Genomic DNA, 15,333 nt, shown 5'->3' with positions numbered 1-15,333 from the left:
AACTATGGGTACTGGAGAACTGAATAGATTCTTTAGAAGAACAAAGATTAAGGCAGTGTTCAGCACAGCGTTCAGAAACAACAGAAGGTTCTTTCAAGTTTCTGCCTAGGCACAATAATCTGTCTTGATAAGATACTTCAATTTCTATTCCTCTCTTTTCCACTTTGCAAATAATATTAAATAATAAACTGTTTTGTGAATACATCTTTCAGTAGATAAGGTGGTTAGATATTGGAATGGGTGCCCGGGAGGGCCGGTCACCATCCCTGGAGGTGTTTAAAGCAAAGCCTGGACGCGGCACTCGGTGCTATGGTCTGGTTGAGTTGGTGCTGTTTGGTCACAGGCTGGACCCTCAGTCAGTCCGTGATGGTCCCCACCCGTGAGAGCCCTTTCCTCGGCCTGCCGCGGGCAGACACGGGCAGGAGCGCGGTGAGGCGGCAGACAGCCCCTCCATGTGCCAGGGAAGGCGGGCAGACACGGGCAGGAGCGCGGTGAGGCGGCAGACAGCCTCTCCATGTGCCAGGGAAGGCGGGCAGCTCCGCCTGCGGGCGGGGAGGAGCGAGGGAAGGGCGCGCTGTCCCACGCCCCGCGGGGCGGGCACGGAGCCGCCGCCGCTCCCGGCGGGCGCCGCTTCCGCCACGTGTCCCCCCGGGCCCGCCGGTTGCCGCGGCGACGGGAACCTCTCCCGCCCCTTCCGGCCTCGCATGGCGCCGTCTCTTCCGCTGCGGGCAGTAATATGGTGAGTGGCCCCTGCTGGGGGCGAGGAGCGGAGGGGGCAGGAGAGCCGTGCGTGGGGCACGGGCTGAGGCGGCTGCTGGAAGCGCCCTGTCGCTGGGCGGGGCGGCGGCGCCGCGGGGCGCCCGGGCTGGCGCGGCCCGTAACGGGCCCGGGGCCCGGGGCGGCGCGGGGCGCCGCTGCCCGTGCGGCGTTTGCTGCTCGGGGCTCCCGCCCGCCCCTCGGGCGCGGCCGGCCGGGGCTGCCGGGGCCGCGGGGGGCTCCTGTGCCCGAGCTGCCTCTCGAACGGGGTGGTCCGAGCCCCGGAGTTCTTCTTCAGCGGCACGTCGGCCAAGGAGCTGGGATTCTCCGCAGGACAAGCAGGTTATAGAGCACTTGCTCCCCGGTGTCGGGCTGTCACTCTGTGGCTCGCTTCCCAAAGACGAAAACCCGTTCTTTTGCGAAGGACCGCCGCTTGTGCGTGTCCATTTGGGCGGCGAAATGTTCCCTTGCCGTGCTGAGCACCGCTGCAGTGCCGTGGGTGTGGATAACAGGTGCCGTCACCTGTCGGAGCGCACCGCGGCTGCAGAAGCGCGGCCTGCGGGGCCCTTCAGCGCCGCAGGGGCTGCGCTCGGGGCACCGCCTGCCGCTCCGGGCTCTCGCTGCGCCGGGCCCAGGGGTGCCTCAGTGCCAAGGTTAACGCCGGCTGAGCTGGAGCTCGCCTCCCGCGGGGCTGTGGGTGTGCGCGGGGTGCCCTTGGCACAGAACACGCAGCTCGGATGCGCGGCAGCCCCTGTGAACAGGGAGGTGTGGCTGGGCCATGCACGGTGTGGAAAGCAGCGGGTGCCAAGGAGCGCTGGGAGGATGTGAAGGGGCAGCCGTGAAAGGAGGGGCTGAGGTCACTGGGTCCGATCAGCCTGGATAACAGGAGACTGAGGGGAGCCCTCACTGCAGAGACACCTTCCTTGTGAGGGGAACAGGAGGGGCAGGCACTGATCCCTGGTGACAGTGACAGGACCCGAGGGAATGGCCTGAAGGTGTGTCAGGGCAGGTTTAGGTGGATATCAGGAAAAGGTTCATCACTCACAGGGTGGCTGTGAACAGCTCCCCAGGGAAGGGGTCACAGCACCAGCCTGACAGAGTTCCAGAAATGCTTGGACAATGCTCTGAGGCACATGGTGACTCTTGGGGTGCCCTGTGCAGGGACAGGAGTTGGATTCCATGATCTTTGTGGGTCCCTTCCAACTCAGGATAGTCTACGATTCTTTGTGATTTTGTAATGAACAGCTTTCATAAGCAGGCTGTCCACTACCTGTTAGAAAAGCTTTCTGAACTGTTCTGGCATCCTGCATATGTCTGTTAAGAATCAAAATAATCATGCAATGATTTGCTAGTGAAGAAAAGAGCAAGTGCCGGTGTTTTGTCTCAAATGAGCTAAACTTGGCACCTGTAGTAGTGCTTAAAGTTTAATTCATGGCACACTTGTATTTCTCAGATAATGAAATGCAGCTGTGTTGACAAAATGTGCGAAAGTTATTTTGGTGAAGACCCCATTAGTATGTCTTTTTGCCTTCTGCTGGCAGCTAAGGTGTGAGAGCTTAAAATCAAGCCTTATTTAATCCATCCCCAAACTGCTGCAGATGGCAGATCATCCATTACAAGTTCACACATTTGTATTGCAGTTCAGAAGGGCTTTTCATGTGGAAAGCTTCCTAATTTTTGGGGAGAGCAGAATGGAGGACAGCCAACTAGAAGCTTGGACCCTCCGAGGAAAGGGAGACAAGTGTCATGGCAGATGGATTTCTCTGGCAGTCTGCTCCTTGTGATGCTTGCAGGAGAGCCCTGTAGCATCCCTTTAGGTTAGGTTAGAGCCAAGATTGTTGATATATCTCATTTTCTTATTGGCCTTGTGTCCACCACAACACCAGCATTGTTTTTATTTCTGTGGTGGGTTCTCCGTTATAGACCTATAAACAATATTTTCCTGTTTAATAAATCCGTTGCCTTTGGGTGGGAAGTAGGCTTTGATGAAGAAAAATATTTGTGTTTTCAGATTGTCTTGTAGCAGTTTCATCTAAATAAAAGTTAAAACCCGCTCTTTAAATGGTATTTCAGTGTCTTTTTCAGTAAACATGAGCTCTGGATTATGTCTAAATGAAGCTTGGTTCTAAGTAATTTGTCATTTTTCTGATATAATAACCATGCAAAATAGTTACCAAAATATTGTTGAGTTTAAAGTTTGTGATATTTCTGGTTAACAAAAAATTCACTTTTTGCTAACTTAAATTATGGTTTAAGTAAGTTGTTAATAAAACTATTGATTTTTAATTTTTTAAGGGGACAATACACCTGTTCCGCAAATCACAGAGATCATTGGTGGGAAAGTTAACACATGAATTTAGGTTGGTTGCAGCAGACAGAAGGGTAAGTATTGATTAAGAAAATTCATAATTATAATAACAATAGATTAGCTGTAGTAAGTTAAAATACAGTACTCACTTAAGTCTATTAGGAATTTTTTTCTTTAAATTTTTCTAGCTGTGCTTAAAAAAAAAAAAAAAATATATCTTTGAAACTGTATTACTTCTATGCATTGTCCCTGTGAATTAGTGTTCTCCAGAATTATACCTATATCTGATGGATTCAGTAGAACTGTAACCTGAATGTGTTCAGATGTTTTTGGGACCAAAGTTTCAGCACAAAAAAAGGAACCCACTAATATAAAGTTGCACCAGCTGGTCTTCTAAAGTCAGATGCTGTGTGCTACAGTAAAATGCAAATATTATAGATGGGTGGGGTTTTTTTTAGACCAAAAAGGTATTTTAAGCATGGTGGCATTGATAAATGAGTTTTAAAATAATCTGTGAAGTTAAAATAGAGGGCTTGCTGTTCTGAAATGAGTGGTGGGTTTTTGGGTGGGAGGAGATGCCAGTTCTATTTGCATGACCAAGTACTGCAATACTGGTTTTTAGGCCCAGATAGATGTATTTCTGTCTTGTAAATTTTGGAGAGTTTAAAATACATATTTATTCTCATCCACAGTCCTGGAAGATTTTACTGTTTGGTGCTATAAATTTAATATGTATTGGCTTCCTGCTCATGTGGTGCAGCTCTACAAACAGCATAGGTAGGTGGCTCTTGTGCATTGAAAGTGCAACAAAATACCACGTGTTTCTTAGCTTGTGAAGTTCCAGCTGAGTGAACAAGCCAAATGCAGTACTTAATGGGAGTTAGGGGTTTGCACAGCCAGGTTCAGAAAGTGCTTCCTTTTGATTTGCCACAGTCAGCTTAGAAGCATTTTTCACAGACAGGTTTGGATGGGTGAAACTCCATCAAAGTTTGCACAGTTTTTCAGTCCTGCTGGTCATTTGCTTCCTGCAGTAGCTTCTTCATCTTTAAGACTGAAAACCAATAGTAGACTTCTGAGTTACTAGTTCTCAAACCTCTTCCTTGTATAGGTGGCACCAGTGACGTGCAGATACCCTCACTTGCAGTTGAATGAGGATGTTCATAGTGTGGAAAAGGCTTAAGACTTCTTTGCTTCCAAGGAATGCTCAGCAGTAGCCAAAACATTGGAGTGTTCCACCACCTTTTAGGTGCCATGCAGTTTTGGGATAGGTTAGAGATTCAAAACAAGTAACACATTCAGTTCAATCTACTATTCACTGCCATAATGCACATTAGAGAGATCTTTTGCTTTGCTAAGTGAAGTATTTCTGGAATATCTGACTTTCCAGTACTTAAATTTCTAGTCACACCTTAGTTACAAATGTGATACCTTTTGTATCTGGGCTTTATTACGTGTTTTAGTTGAATTAGGATTGCCATACTCAACCTGCTTATGACATTAAATATATTGGTGTCTTTAGAATAACAGAGACTTGTTCTGTCAGCTGAGGCAGTTTATGTAGGTAGAAGATTGAAAAGAGCTGTACAAAAGGGATTTAGAATACAAGTGACTTTTGCATTGAAAAATTAAGTGTTAAGTTTTAATATTTACTTTTCTTTACAGCTTTAACTGCTTACACATATTTGACAATCTTTGACCTTTTCAGGTGAGTTTTTTTCCCGTTTTGTCTTACTGTTCGTTTTGTCTGTATATTTCTTTACATTTAAAATTTACTTACAGGTTCAAAGACATGTAACTTAGTCATCAGTATAGAAATAGTGACTGGTTTAAATATAGCTTAAATGAGTATAAAATTGCACACAATAAACAGATTATGAAACTCACCATAGCTGTATTGAGAATGACTAGTAACTGATCAGTGAGGGATTTCTCTGTGTAGATGCATGACAACATAAAACAATACAGCACAAAACTTGTCTGGTTGTTCTCTCAGAGCATTTTCCTAATATCATAGTCACTGATTGTGAAGTAACCCTAACATCAGGAAATAGGAAGCATGTAATTCTATTTCAGAAATATTTCACAAGCTGGATACCAAGCATCCTGTACATAGGGTCATTAGATATTTTTAGTATTTTTCTTGTTTTCTAACAAAATTGTATTAAAACAACTTTTAGTATGATAGTTCTGAACACTTTTGGTAATGTTGATAATTTAAATATATCAATATTCAGACATGAAATATGTTCAGTTCTTATCTAAGATACAGAATGGTAGCAGTGCTTGGGAAATATAATGTGTATTTTTTTAAAATGTTAGCCTGCATTATCTTCCTTGCTATCTCACTATCTTCTAAAAGGTATGGATCAGCTTTCTGATTTTTACATATGTCCACTACATACTATAATACTACAAAATATAGTACATACTTATCTGACTTATAGTAAACATTCATAAATAACATCAGCAAACATGCAGAAACAAAAATGACTTGTTGGGATAGGCACAGAAAAATTGATCTGTGACTGCATTAGAATTAAGAGTTAACTTTAATGAATCTTATATTTCTCTTAGAATTTTTTATCTACTGAATTTTTGTTGTCTTGATTCAAAATACCTTTTTCACCTTGAAGAAAGTGTTGATGTTGTACTCTCCATTTGTATGGAATTTGTCTTTCAGTTTTAGAAGGTAGGACACCCCTGGCACTCTTATCTTAGGTTAATTAGGGACTAGAACATTATTCAAACTCAAAGCAATCTCTTTCAAGAGTTTTGATGTGCTGTAAGGGAGAACAGTGCTCAGTAATTCTGCAAAAAATCCATTTCTGCGTATTTTCACTTTGTCATTTTCCTGGTTGTATAAAATAGTCTTACTGAGAGTATGAATTTACAGCTTTGTATATGAACAGTATTACTTCTGTGCTTTTACTTTTATTCTGCACAGCTGAGAATCAAGTTGTGAGGATGTGATCATTAGTTGTAGAGATGAGTTCTTGATCCAGTCTGATTTAGCATTGCTATTAATTACAAAAGGACTGTATGAAAGCATAGATGGCACTGAATCCATGTGGATTCCAATCAAAAAAATTGTTCAATAGAGGAAAAATTGTTAGAGGAAAAATAGGCAAGGAAGCTGTACTGATCCTTGAAACATTCTGACTACTACCATGGAGATTCCAAAATAATTGGAATTCTAGATGTTCAATATGAGAGAAAAATTTGGACAGAAGATAGCAAGAGACACCTGTGGCTGTCATTGAATGGCCAGTTAGATTAGAGCTTGTGTAGGTCAGTGCAGCCAAGGAAAGTTAATATGTTGTGGCCATATACATAGAGAAATTACACTATGAAAAAGAGAGGCAATACTTGATGTGGCCTGAGACTTATTCTAGAATGCTAAATCTAATTCATGGTATATCTCTAAAAGAAGACTTGAGTGGAGAGATTTCTTTGCTTTTTCTTTCATTCTTCTGTCTTGCTTATCAGCATCCTTCTCATTTAAACAGCCTTTCTCAGGTTGCAGAATTTCTAGGCAAGTTCAGAAAGCACGTGAGGAGCACTTGGAACGTCACAGTGACAGTTTGAGTTGATGGCAAGATGTGGCTGTATTTGTTAGAGTTCTGGTGGCTCAAGTGTGTATTGTAGATTATGCAGTTTGTAAAGGCTGCTGTTATTTATCACAGTCTAATTCTTCCCCTTTTTTCAGTTTGATAACATGTCTAATAAGCTACTGGGTAATGATGAAGAAACCCAGCCCAGTCTATTCATTTGGGTAAGTACAATAACAAAGTGTAGTGTTTGATAATTCAGCATTTCATATGTTGCTCACTGTCATTGCCTGGATCCCCAGACAGCCCCAATCAGTAATACTCTGTATGAGAAAGAGCCTAAAAATGAGGAGGGTTGAGACTTATTGTAAAGAACAATTACACAGTAGGGATCAGACAGGAAGAATTAATAAATGCTTAATTTTAAGATGTTTCTGATGAGTAGAGTGTTAAAAGAAACTGAAAAAAAGCCAATATCATAAAACTTCAGTTTTCTTCCTATCTGTCTGGTGTTGAATGAATTGGAAAGAGTAGGTGTATGCTGCTGGTTCTTGCACAGAAAAGATTCTGTTGGATGCATTGTTTGATGTTCAGTGTTTCTAAACTTAATTCTCAAATTTCAGGTTTGAAAGGTTTGAAGTTCTAGCTGTATTTGCATCTACAGTTCTGGCACAGCTTGGTGCTCTTTTTATACTGAAAGAAAGGTAGGGTTATGTACTGTTTTCTTTAATTTTTTAACATATGAAGATATAGTCCAGATCAACCAAAAGCACATGCATTCTACAAGTGCTGTATGTAGAGAGATACTTTAGAAAAAATTTAAAGACTTTTTAAAAAATATTGCTGAACCTTACCGCTTGCTTATATTTATTACACTACATATAGGCTTTAGATGTAAATATGGGAATTGATAAATGTACTTAAAAAGCTCTCTAGGGAAAAATTTAATGGTTTTAAGAACACTTTTTCCAAAAGGTTGCTTAATGAATGCATTTCCTTACACACCTTGACTTTTTAAAGTTCATTGATACAATGTTTTTGTTTTTACTTTTGTTACTTTTTGAAGTCAAAGCAGGTTCATAATATATATCAAGGATCTTGATGTTTAAAGCATCAAATGTTTCATTCCCTCAAAGTTTTCTCAAGTATTAATTTGCCATGCTATCTATGCTTGGCAGCATTTGTATGTTAGGAAGTTAGTGTAAAACAGTATTTAACAATGAAGAGGCAGTTGTTTACATCTGGAACTTAAAACTGCAGCAGTGTACATTCCCTTTTTCTATTCAAGTGCTCTATTTTCTGTGTAAAGGGCTGTATTAACAACTTTGCAACTTTATACTACAAGGTTAATGTATTGAACTGACAGTCTACTGGAATGAATCACCCTCTGTCAAAACCTCCAAGTTTTCCAACATCAATTTTAGGAAATTCCACAAACTTAACAAGTTTTTCTGTTACATCTGAAGCTCATAATTCACTTGTGGGTGAAAAAAAAATTTATATCTCCACCACAATATCCAAAGTCTAATTTATTTGACCTTGCTTAGTGTGAGGCTGTAAGTCAGGAATTTCAGACTTAGTTTGTTGTGGTCACTAACACTGGTGCTGGTGCCAGTAGCAATATTTTTTTGCATGTTCATTTACAAGGATATTTTATCATGTAGGCAGCATTCATGGTAGCTAGCACATGTGGCACAGTTTGGAAATATCTGGGAAATCTAAATCACATCTGCTTCAATTCAGTGTTAAATGCTTTTATTGCTTGTAAAAGTTGCTGTGTTTATTTAAGCAATCTATTTTTTTTGCAGTACTGTATCTATCAGTTTTTATTTATGAATGGCAGCTAATGCTATGAGCTGTAGAACCATTCTTCAGGTATCAAGGCTTTGCTGTATGAATATAACTCAAATTTTCAATTATTCTTGTAGTGCGGAGCGGTTTCTGGAACAGCCCGAGATACACACGTAAGAAATCATTTTGACATGTAAAATGTGTTATTGTCCTTTTATGTTTCTAATTCTTATCTAGCATATATTAGTTATACAAGTACTTCCAGTACCAGATTGCTTTTGGTGCATTGGCATTTGTTTCAAACCATGTGCAAGCTATGCTGCAAACCATTCTTTTCAAGGTACAATTGAAATTTAATGTTCATGTTCTCTCACATAATGATCTAGCTATATATTGCTGCTTCTCCTAGCTCAGTTCCTTTTGTTTCTTGTGGCCTGGTGTGGGGGGAAAGGATGCTGTGGTCAACAAGGAACTGAAGGTTTTGCAAAGAGGGTTCAAACTATAAAGAACAGGAGGAAAGGAAAAGAAGGTATTATGGGGCAAAAGAATGGAAGTAGTTCTAGAAGAAGGCTGGGGGTATATGGCATAATTCCATAGAAAGCTAAACTTCTTAGCTGTGCTGCTGAGGGAACAGTGTGTACCTTCAAAGGGCAAATATATATGCATATATATATGTGCATATATGCTAATTGCATATATGCAATTAGCTAAGAGCTATTACTCAACATTATGAGCATTGTGTGATAACAATAATGCACAAAGTTCAGTGATCTCACATAACCCTTCAGCGATAACACACTGCTGGTTATTGAGAATTGCAATAGTTTGTCATAATACACTTCTGGTTATTGAGAATTACCATAGTTTTCCTCCTTGTTTTTAGCCTCAGTGAACAAAACCAAGCAAGTATTTTGATTCTGTTATTGGTAGTTACAGCTTGATTGCATGTTCTGTGATGATGGGAAATTAAGACACCTTTTTTCCCCTCCCTAGGGGACGACTGCTGGTTGGTACTTTCGTGGCTCTCTTTTTCAACTTATTTACAATGCTTTCCATTAAGAATAAGCCTTTTGCTTATGTTTCTGAAGGTATGTGATAAGACTGTAACAAGAATTGAGAAAAAAATGTTAATGTTCCTATTTTTATCAAGGTATAATTTGTCTGGTAACTTTCGTAACTAGTGGGTGTATATTACTATTATCTCTGTTAAAATAACTTTACAGTAGAATTGCCATCTGGTTTTCAATTCCAGTTTGCTTACAAGGCTCTGAGTAGTATGAGATGATGAATATGATAAATCAAGTAGTATTTTAATGCTGCAGTATCCTTTAATTTCAATCTTTTGAATTCAATCAGTGATGGTCATGTGACAGCTACCAGAACTTTCAGTACCTTTTATGGATGTATTAATGGATTAAAAAATAAGTTAATGCAATAGTTCTTTTTAAAAGCTCTTTTACCTTTTTCATTGTGAAGTAGGTTTGCAGTCATTCCTGCAATTGTAAATTGTCCTGTTATAATTGTCTTGTAAATTGTCCATAGTTATAAATATCCATTATACACTATATTATATAAAAGATAATGGTTATAACCTGCAATTATTTGTATTTAATCAATTCAGATTATTATGAGAGATGGATGTTGTACTTGCTGCCTGGAAAAGACAGACTTAGGGCTTTTTTCAAGTGCCAGGGTATCTGTTGAGATATGTTTACTCATTCACAGTGTATATATTGGATTCTTCCCTTAAAATAAAACTTATGTGTAATTTAAAATGTAGTGACTTTAAAATGGTACTTAAAATTGTGATAACTTTATTGCCTTCTTTCTTTTGCAGCTGCCAGCACAAGTTGGCTTCAGGAACACGTTGCAGATCTTAGTAGAAGGTAAAGCTTCATATTTTTTTTTTAAATCATTAGATTCTGGAAGGCAGTGTTGGTTTTGTGTGTGTAATGCAATTTGGAATGGTATTGAGGCATAAATTTGTATTAGAGCTTTTAAATTAGCTTTACCTACTGTAAGTCTCATGTATGAATTCTGGAGCAGACATTGCCTCCCATATTTCTCAGATGCATTAATCTAACAGAAATACATCTTTCTGAGTATATTTTCTTTTGAATATATGTATTCAGTACATTGTGTGTAATTCTCTTTGGATGAGAATAGAAAAACTAGCATTGTCCTGTACATACTTGAACTGCATTTCACAACATCCATTACTGAGTGAGATATTTTGTAATAATTTGTTTATTTACTTTGTGCTGGATGGTGGATAATTCAGATGGTTGAGTTTAAATGTGATATATGAAACAAGTTACTCACTGAACCATAGCTATGGAAACTCCTCACCTGTCCAGCAGGAAACTGGAAAAGTCTGTGTCTTCTAGGGATATAAGCAATGTTGCTCATTCATCTTGTCTGTTAACTGTCTTGCTTGGTATTGGATGTCTGAATGCGGGATAACATCTGACAAAACTATTTGCAAACAGTGTTAGGGAAGTTTATTTTAATCCATACATGATCTTCCAAGTATCTGTCAGTATCAAAAGCCAAATGTTAAACCAAGTTGTAAAACATGTTAAGCATTCTTCAAAACCCATCTGTTTCTGCATCTTGTGATCTTTTTTTACAGATAAGGAAAGGCAGAAAATGCTGACTAGATAACAGAAGAATTGATTTTGATATTACATCATCAGAACCAAAATCTGTGAAATAGTTCTGGAAGACTAATAATTAGTTGCCCAAGTTTTATGGTAAAAAAATTTAAGAAAGAAAAAGGTGGATACCAGTCGCAGACAGTAGCACAGCTTTCATCTTATCAGTGTAGAAACACAGTTTTAAGGGGAAGGACATTGATGGATAATTTGAAGGGGTCCCAGTTCAAACATAGTATAATTTCTCCTGGGTTTTGAAATAACCTGTATACAGTTAAGCCAATATGAAAAAAAATTGAATTAGTATGTACACAGCTATTTCAGATATATTATGTAAAGCAGTGCTGATTTAAAAATATCTGCACCTGTATATAATTATGTTGATTAAAATTCTTACAGAAGCAGGCCAGCACATGATGTCTAAACATAAGTTGGCTTTAACCATAGCAACAAAACATTTCTTGTTGTCTTTGCCTTGAAATTTTCCAGGACATGACCCGCACTTACATTCACTGGGAAGTACAGAAACTTCTTTCTCTCTTCATGCTCCCATTGACAGGAAATAGCTATAAATAAATAATTTTCCCAGCATTCCATCATGCATTTTTTGGTCTCTTATTCAACTAGCTGGTCTTCTTCCTCCTTTCAGACTCCATGAATTAGTTAGCTTTGGCTTTAGGACATTTTTACACACCAAGGTGGCAAATGGATTGAAGACTGCTGATACATGTAATAATGTAATGATTGCATTACATAATGTCTCTGTGCAATACCAATATTGAACCCATGAAGCACTTGTGTTGCAGACAGCTGATACAGCTATGTCATAGAGCTGTGTTCCCAGAAAAAAAGCATTAATTTTTGCTGACAGCAGCCTTTGAGCAGAATTAGTGGGGCCTGTACAGCATCATATGCTATGACAGCAAGGTGTGTTAGAAGACTAATGCTAAACAATGGATGTAATTTTGGAATTTCAAAGTAGTGATGAAGATCTGGCTGACCACTGCTTTTTCTGTTTTGTTGCAGTATTTGTGGAATCATCCCAGGATTGAGTAGCATCTTTCTGCCACGGATGAACCCTTTTGTCTTGATTGATATTGCTGGAGCTCTGGCTCTTTGCATTACCTATATGCTTATTGAAATCAAGTATGTGCAGTTGTTGTTTTAAAACAGTAGCTCTTTTTGTATCCAATCTGTGGGAAAATGCATTTTTTACATTAAAGGAATGACCTGCTCTAGAGCTGCTTTTTGTATGAATAGCATTCTGCCCATTGTCCAAGATGAATGAGGGTTCAAATGAGATTAGTATGTGTAAAATTCTCTAAGTGTATATAGTTTAAAAGAATGAAAAATAATCATAAGTAAGTTGTTTTGGCTTTCAAAAATATAAATACTAGTGTTTCTTTAAATTTGCTCTTTCTCCCTAGCAATTATTTTGCTGTGGACACAGCCTCTGCTATAGCAATTGCTTTAATGACATTTGGTACCATGTATCCCATGAGTGTCTACAGTGGCAAAGTACTGCTCCAGGTAAGGCAGCCTCCCAAATCATGTTTTGTGGTTTTGGTTTTGTTAAATGGCCTCATTAAAAAAAAAAAAGAAACAAAACCAAAAAAAACCCCCCAAAAAAACCTAAAGAAACCCTTGAAATCTGTTTTAAGCTAGTATATAGGAGGTGTTCCCATGGGAATTTGTGATGTGCTACAAGAATGTGAAAGGTTGTGCAAATGTGCATCACGAAGTCATAAAAAATAAATGAAAATGCCATTGGTCTCTTGTGTGGGTAGACCAGACTTAAAGACTCTCTGACTTGAATAGGGCCAGGTAATCTTTATTATAACTTGTATTTTCTTTTCTTCTTCTCTTTGAAGACAACCCCACCTCATGTGATTGGCCAGTTAGATAAACTTCTTAGAGAGGTAAGTCAGTGTGTAATACATAGAACAGTGTGTACAACTAATAAGCATTCAGGAATGTGAAGAATTTTTTTGACTAGCCCAAGAAGTTTGATAAATTTTTTTTTTAAATATTTTTTTAGCTGCATGTAGAAAATATGAATCTTGCTTTCCAAGATGAATAGTGTCATTTAGATATCTGGAACAAATCTGTTTAAGTAGTGCAGGCTGTTTTTATTTAAATTTGAGCTACTATTCAAGTGGTTTACAAATGGAGTTGAAGGAGGAAAAGGAGTACAGGCAGCTGTTGAATTGCAGCATATCAAGTTGAGAACATACTGCAGTTTGAATACTTGAAATTTGAATAATTGAAATAATTGAAATACATTCCCTAAAACGTTTCTGATGGATTTGGATGTTTAAGGGTTGCAGAAGTGTATTAGATAAGCAATAGTGACATTAACAGACATCATCTGTTCTGTGTATAGAGCTTTTATTTCACTACTGAAAATTATTTGTTATTCAGTTATGTATAAAAGTATGTTTCTAAAGGGATTTGAAACTTATAATTTCTTTTCATGTTTGTGGTTTGTGTAAAATTAGGTTTCAACTTTGGATGGTGTGTTGGAAGTTCGAAATGAGCATTTCTGGACATTAGGTTTTGGCACTTTGGTGAGTATGTCTTTATTATCCTTCTAGCCTTTGAAAAAACATTGTCAGATACTATTTTCATTTTTTACTTTACATAAAGTAAAATATTTCTTCTGAAATATTAACTATAAAAATTTGATGAAGTCAGTACTCAGTCCTTGTGCTTTATTGCCAAACTTCTCTTCCCCTGCCTTTTACATTTTTTTAAGCTTTATTGTTGGTTAATGTTATTAATGTATACTGCAGTTCTGGCTTAAATCGTGCATTTTTGCAACTGTAGAGTTTCTTTTGTATTTTGGAGTAAAGAAAATGACAAACAATAGGAAAAACGTTTTTCAAAATTATGTGTCTGTGTAAATTGTCTAGGAAGAGAGAATAACTGTAACCCTTCAAGCACCAAAGGTCTACAGTAAACAGTAGAATCATATGTTTTCAGCATTTCTAGGAGAGAAGGTAGAAGAAAATAACAACAGTGGTCTACCAATAATTCTGTAAGGTGAAAGAAACGAAGGGGTGTTTTTGTGATTGATACAGAATGATCACACAGAACTTGGTTATTCCTAAGTTGATGCAGGTATTTTGTGACCCTTCCTAAAAACAATAAAAAAGGCAGCAGTTCTCTTTTCTAATGTAAAAACAGCTTTCAGTTTACTGTTCTGCTGCTTATGCCTAAATTTGCACTTTGTTCTTTTGAGCCATTTGTCTTCCACAGTTGTTCCCTTTACTGCCAACACGTTGTATTGTATAGTTTGGTTCTAAGACTCACTTTTCCTGAATGATGATCTTGATATGTTCATAAGAGAGCAAAATATTAGGAAAGATCAGAATGTATCCTGTAATAAGGTTCTTAATTTAGTCAGTAGTTTCCACTGCAAAAGGTCTTTGTGTAATTCTCTGCTGAATAATTTGCCTCTTCTTGAATGCATGTGAGGAATCTTTATTAGAATAACAGTTAACAACCAACTTGTTTTTGTCACTTTCTAGGCTGGATCAGTCCATGTCCGAATTCGGAGAGATGCAAATGAGCAAATGGTACTTGCCCATGTCACTAACAGATTGTACACGTTGGTCTCTACCTTGACTGTTCAGATTTTCAAAGATGACTGGATCAGACCTACCTTATCATCTGTGCCTATTGCAAACAATATTCTGAACCTTTCGGATCATCACATTATTCCAATGCCATCTTTGAAAGCTGCTGACAATTTGAACCCTGTTACCTCCACTCCAGCTAAGCCCAGCAGCCCACCACCAGAATTTGCTTTTAACACACCAGGCAAAAATGTGAGTCCAGTTATCCTTGTAAACACTCAGACAAGGCCCTATGGATTGGGCATTAATCATGGATCTGCACCCTACAGCAGTATACTCAATCAAGGACTTGGAATGCCAGGAATGGGAGCAGCTCAAGGATTCAGAACTGGTTTTGCAAATGTCCCAAGCAGATATGGAACAAACGCACGTGGTCAACCCCGACCGTAATAAACACCATTATTTATTATACTTAAGGGTATTGACTTAATTCTTTTATTACCCAATTTTTATAAACATTTGGAATGTCAAATCATTCTGAATGGCTGGGAACAAGTGCATTGTTCATATTCATGAAGTGGTTGAATAGCAGTTTTTTCCTTCGCATCAGCAGCAGCCTGTGCAATGCCACAGATATTTTGCTGACTTACAATACTTTTCAAGTAGTTTTTATAGGGTGTCTATTTCTACTCATCATT

General features: G+C 38.7%; 1 protein-coding gene across 2 annotated transcripts; it reads left to right on the top strand.

Annotated features, from left to right (window-relative positions):
* The first annotated feature begins 598 nt into the window (after window positions 1-598).
* On the top strand, window positions 599-15,106 carry SLC30A6 (solute carrier family 30 member 6). Of its 2 annotated transcripts, none has more exons than XM_079327582.1 (14): window positions 599-739; window positions 3,052-3,138; window positions 3,757-3,841; window positions 4,727-4,769; window positions 6,771-6,836; window positions 7,236-7,316; window positions 8,541-8,576; window positions 9,397-9,491; window positions 10,241-10,289; window positions 12,084-12,203; window positions 12,485-12,587; window positions 12,929-12,976; window positions 13,556-13,624; window positions 14,588-15,106. In XM_079327582.1, exons 1-14 carry the CDS (start codon window positions 737-739, stop codon window positions 15,083-15,085), a joined length of 1,383 nt encoding a protein of 460 aa, XP_079183708.1. In that variant the 5' UTR covers window positions 599-736; the 3' UTR covers window positions 15,086-15,106. The 2 variants fall into 2 exon arrangements, with proteins under 2 accessions (XP_079183708.1, XP_079183709.1); XM_079327583.1 differs by lacking the exon at window positions 599-739 and adding an exon at window positions 973-1,098.
* Window positions 15,107-15,333: the final 227 nt, after the last annotated feature.

Source organism: Erithacus rubecula, assembly GCF_903797595.1.
Source record: "Erithacus rubecula genome assembly, chromosome: 2".
NCBI lineage: Eukaryota > Metazoa > Chordata > Aves > Passeriformes > Muscicapidae > Erithacus > Erithacus rubecula.
This window is presented reverse-complemented; position numbering and strand designations above follow the sequence as displayed.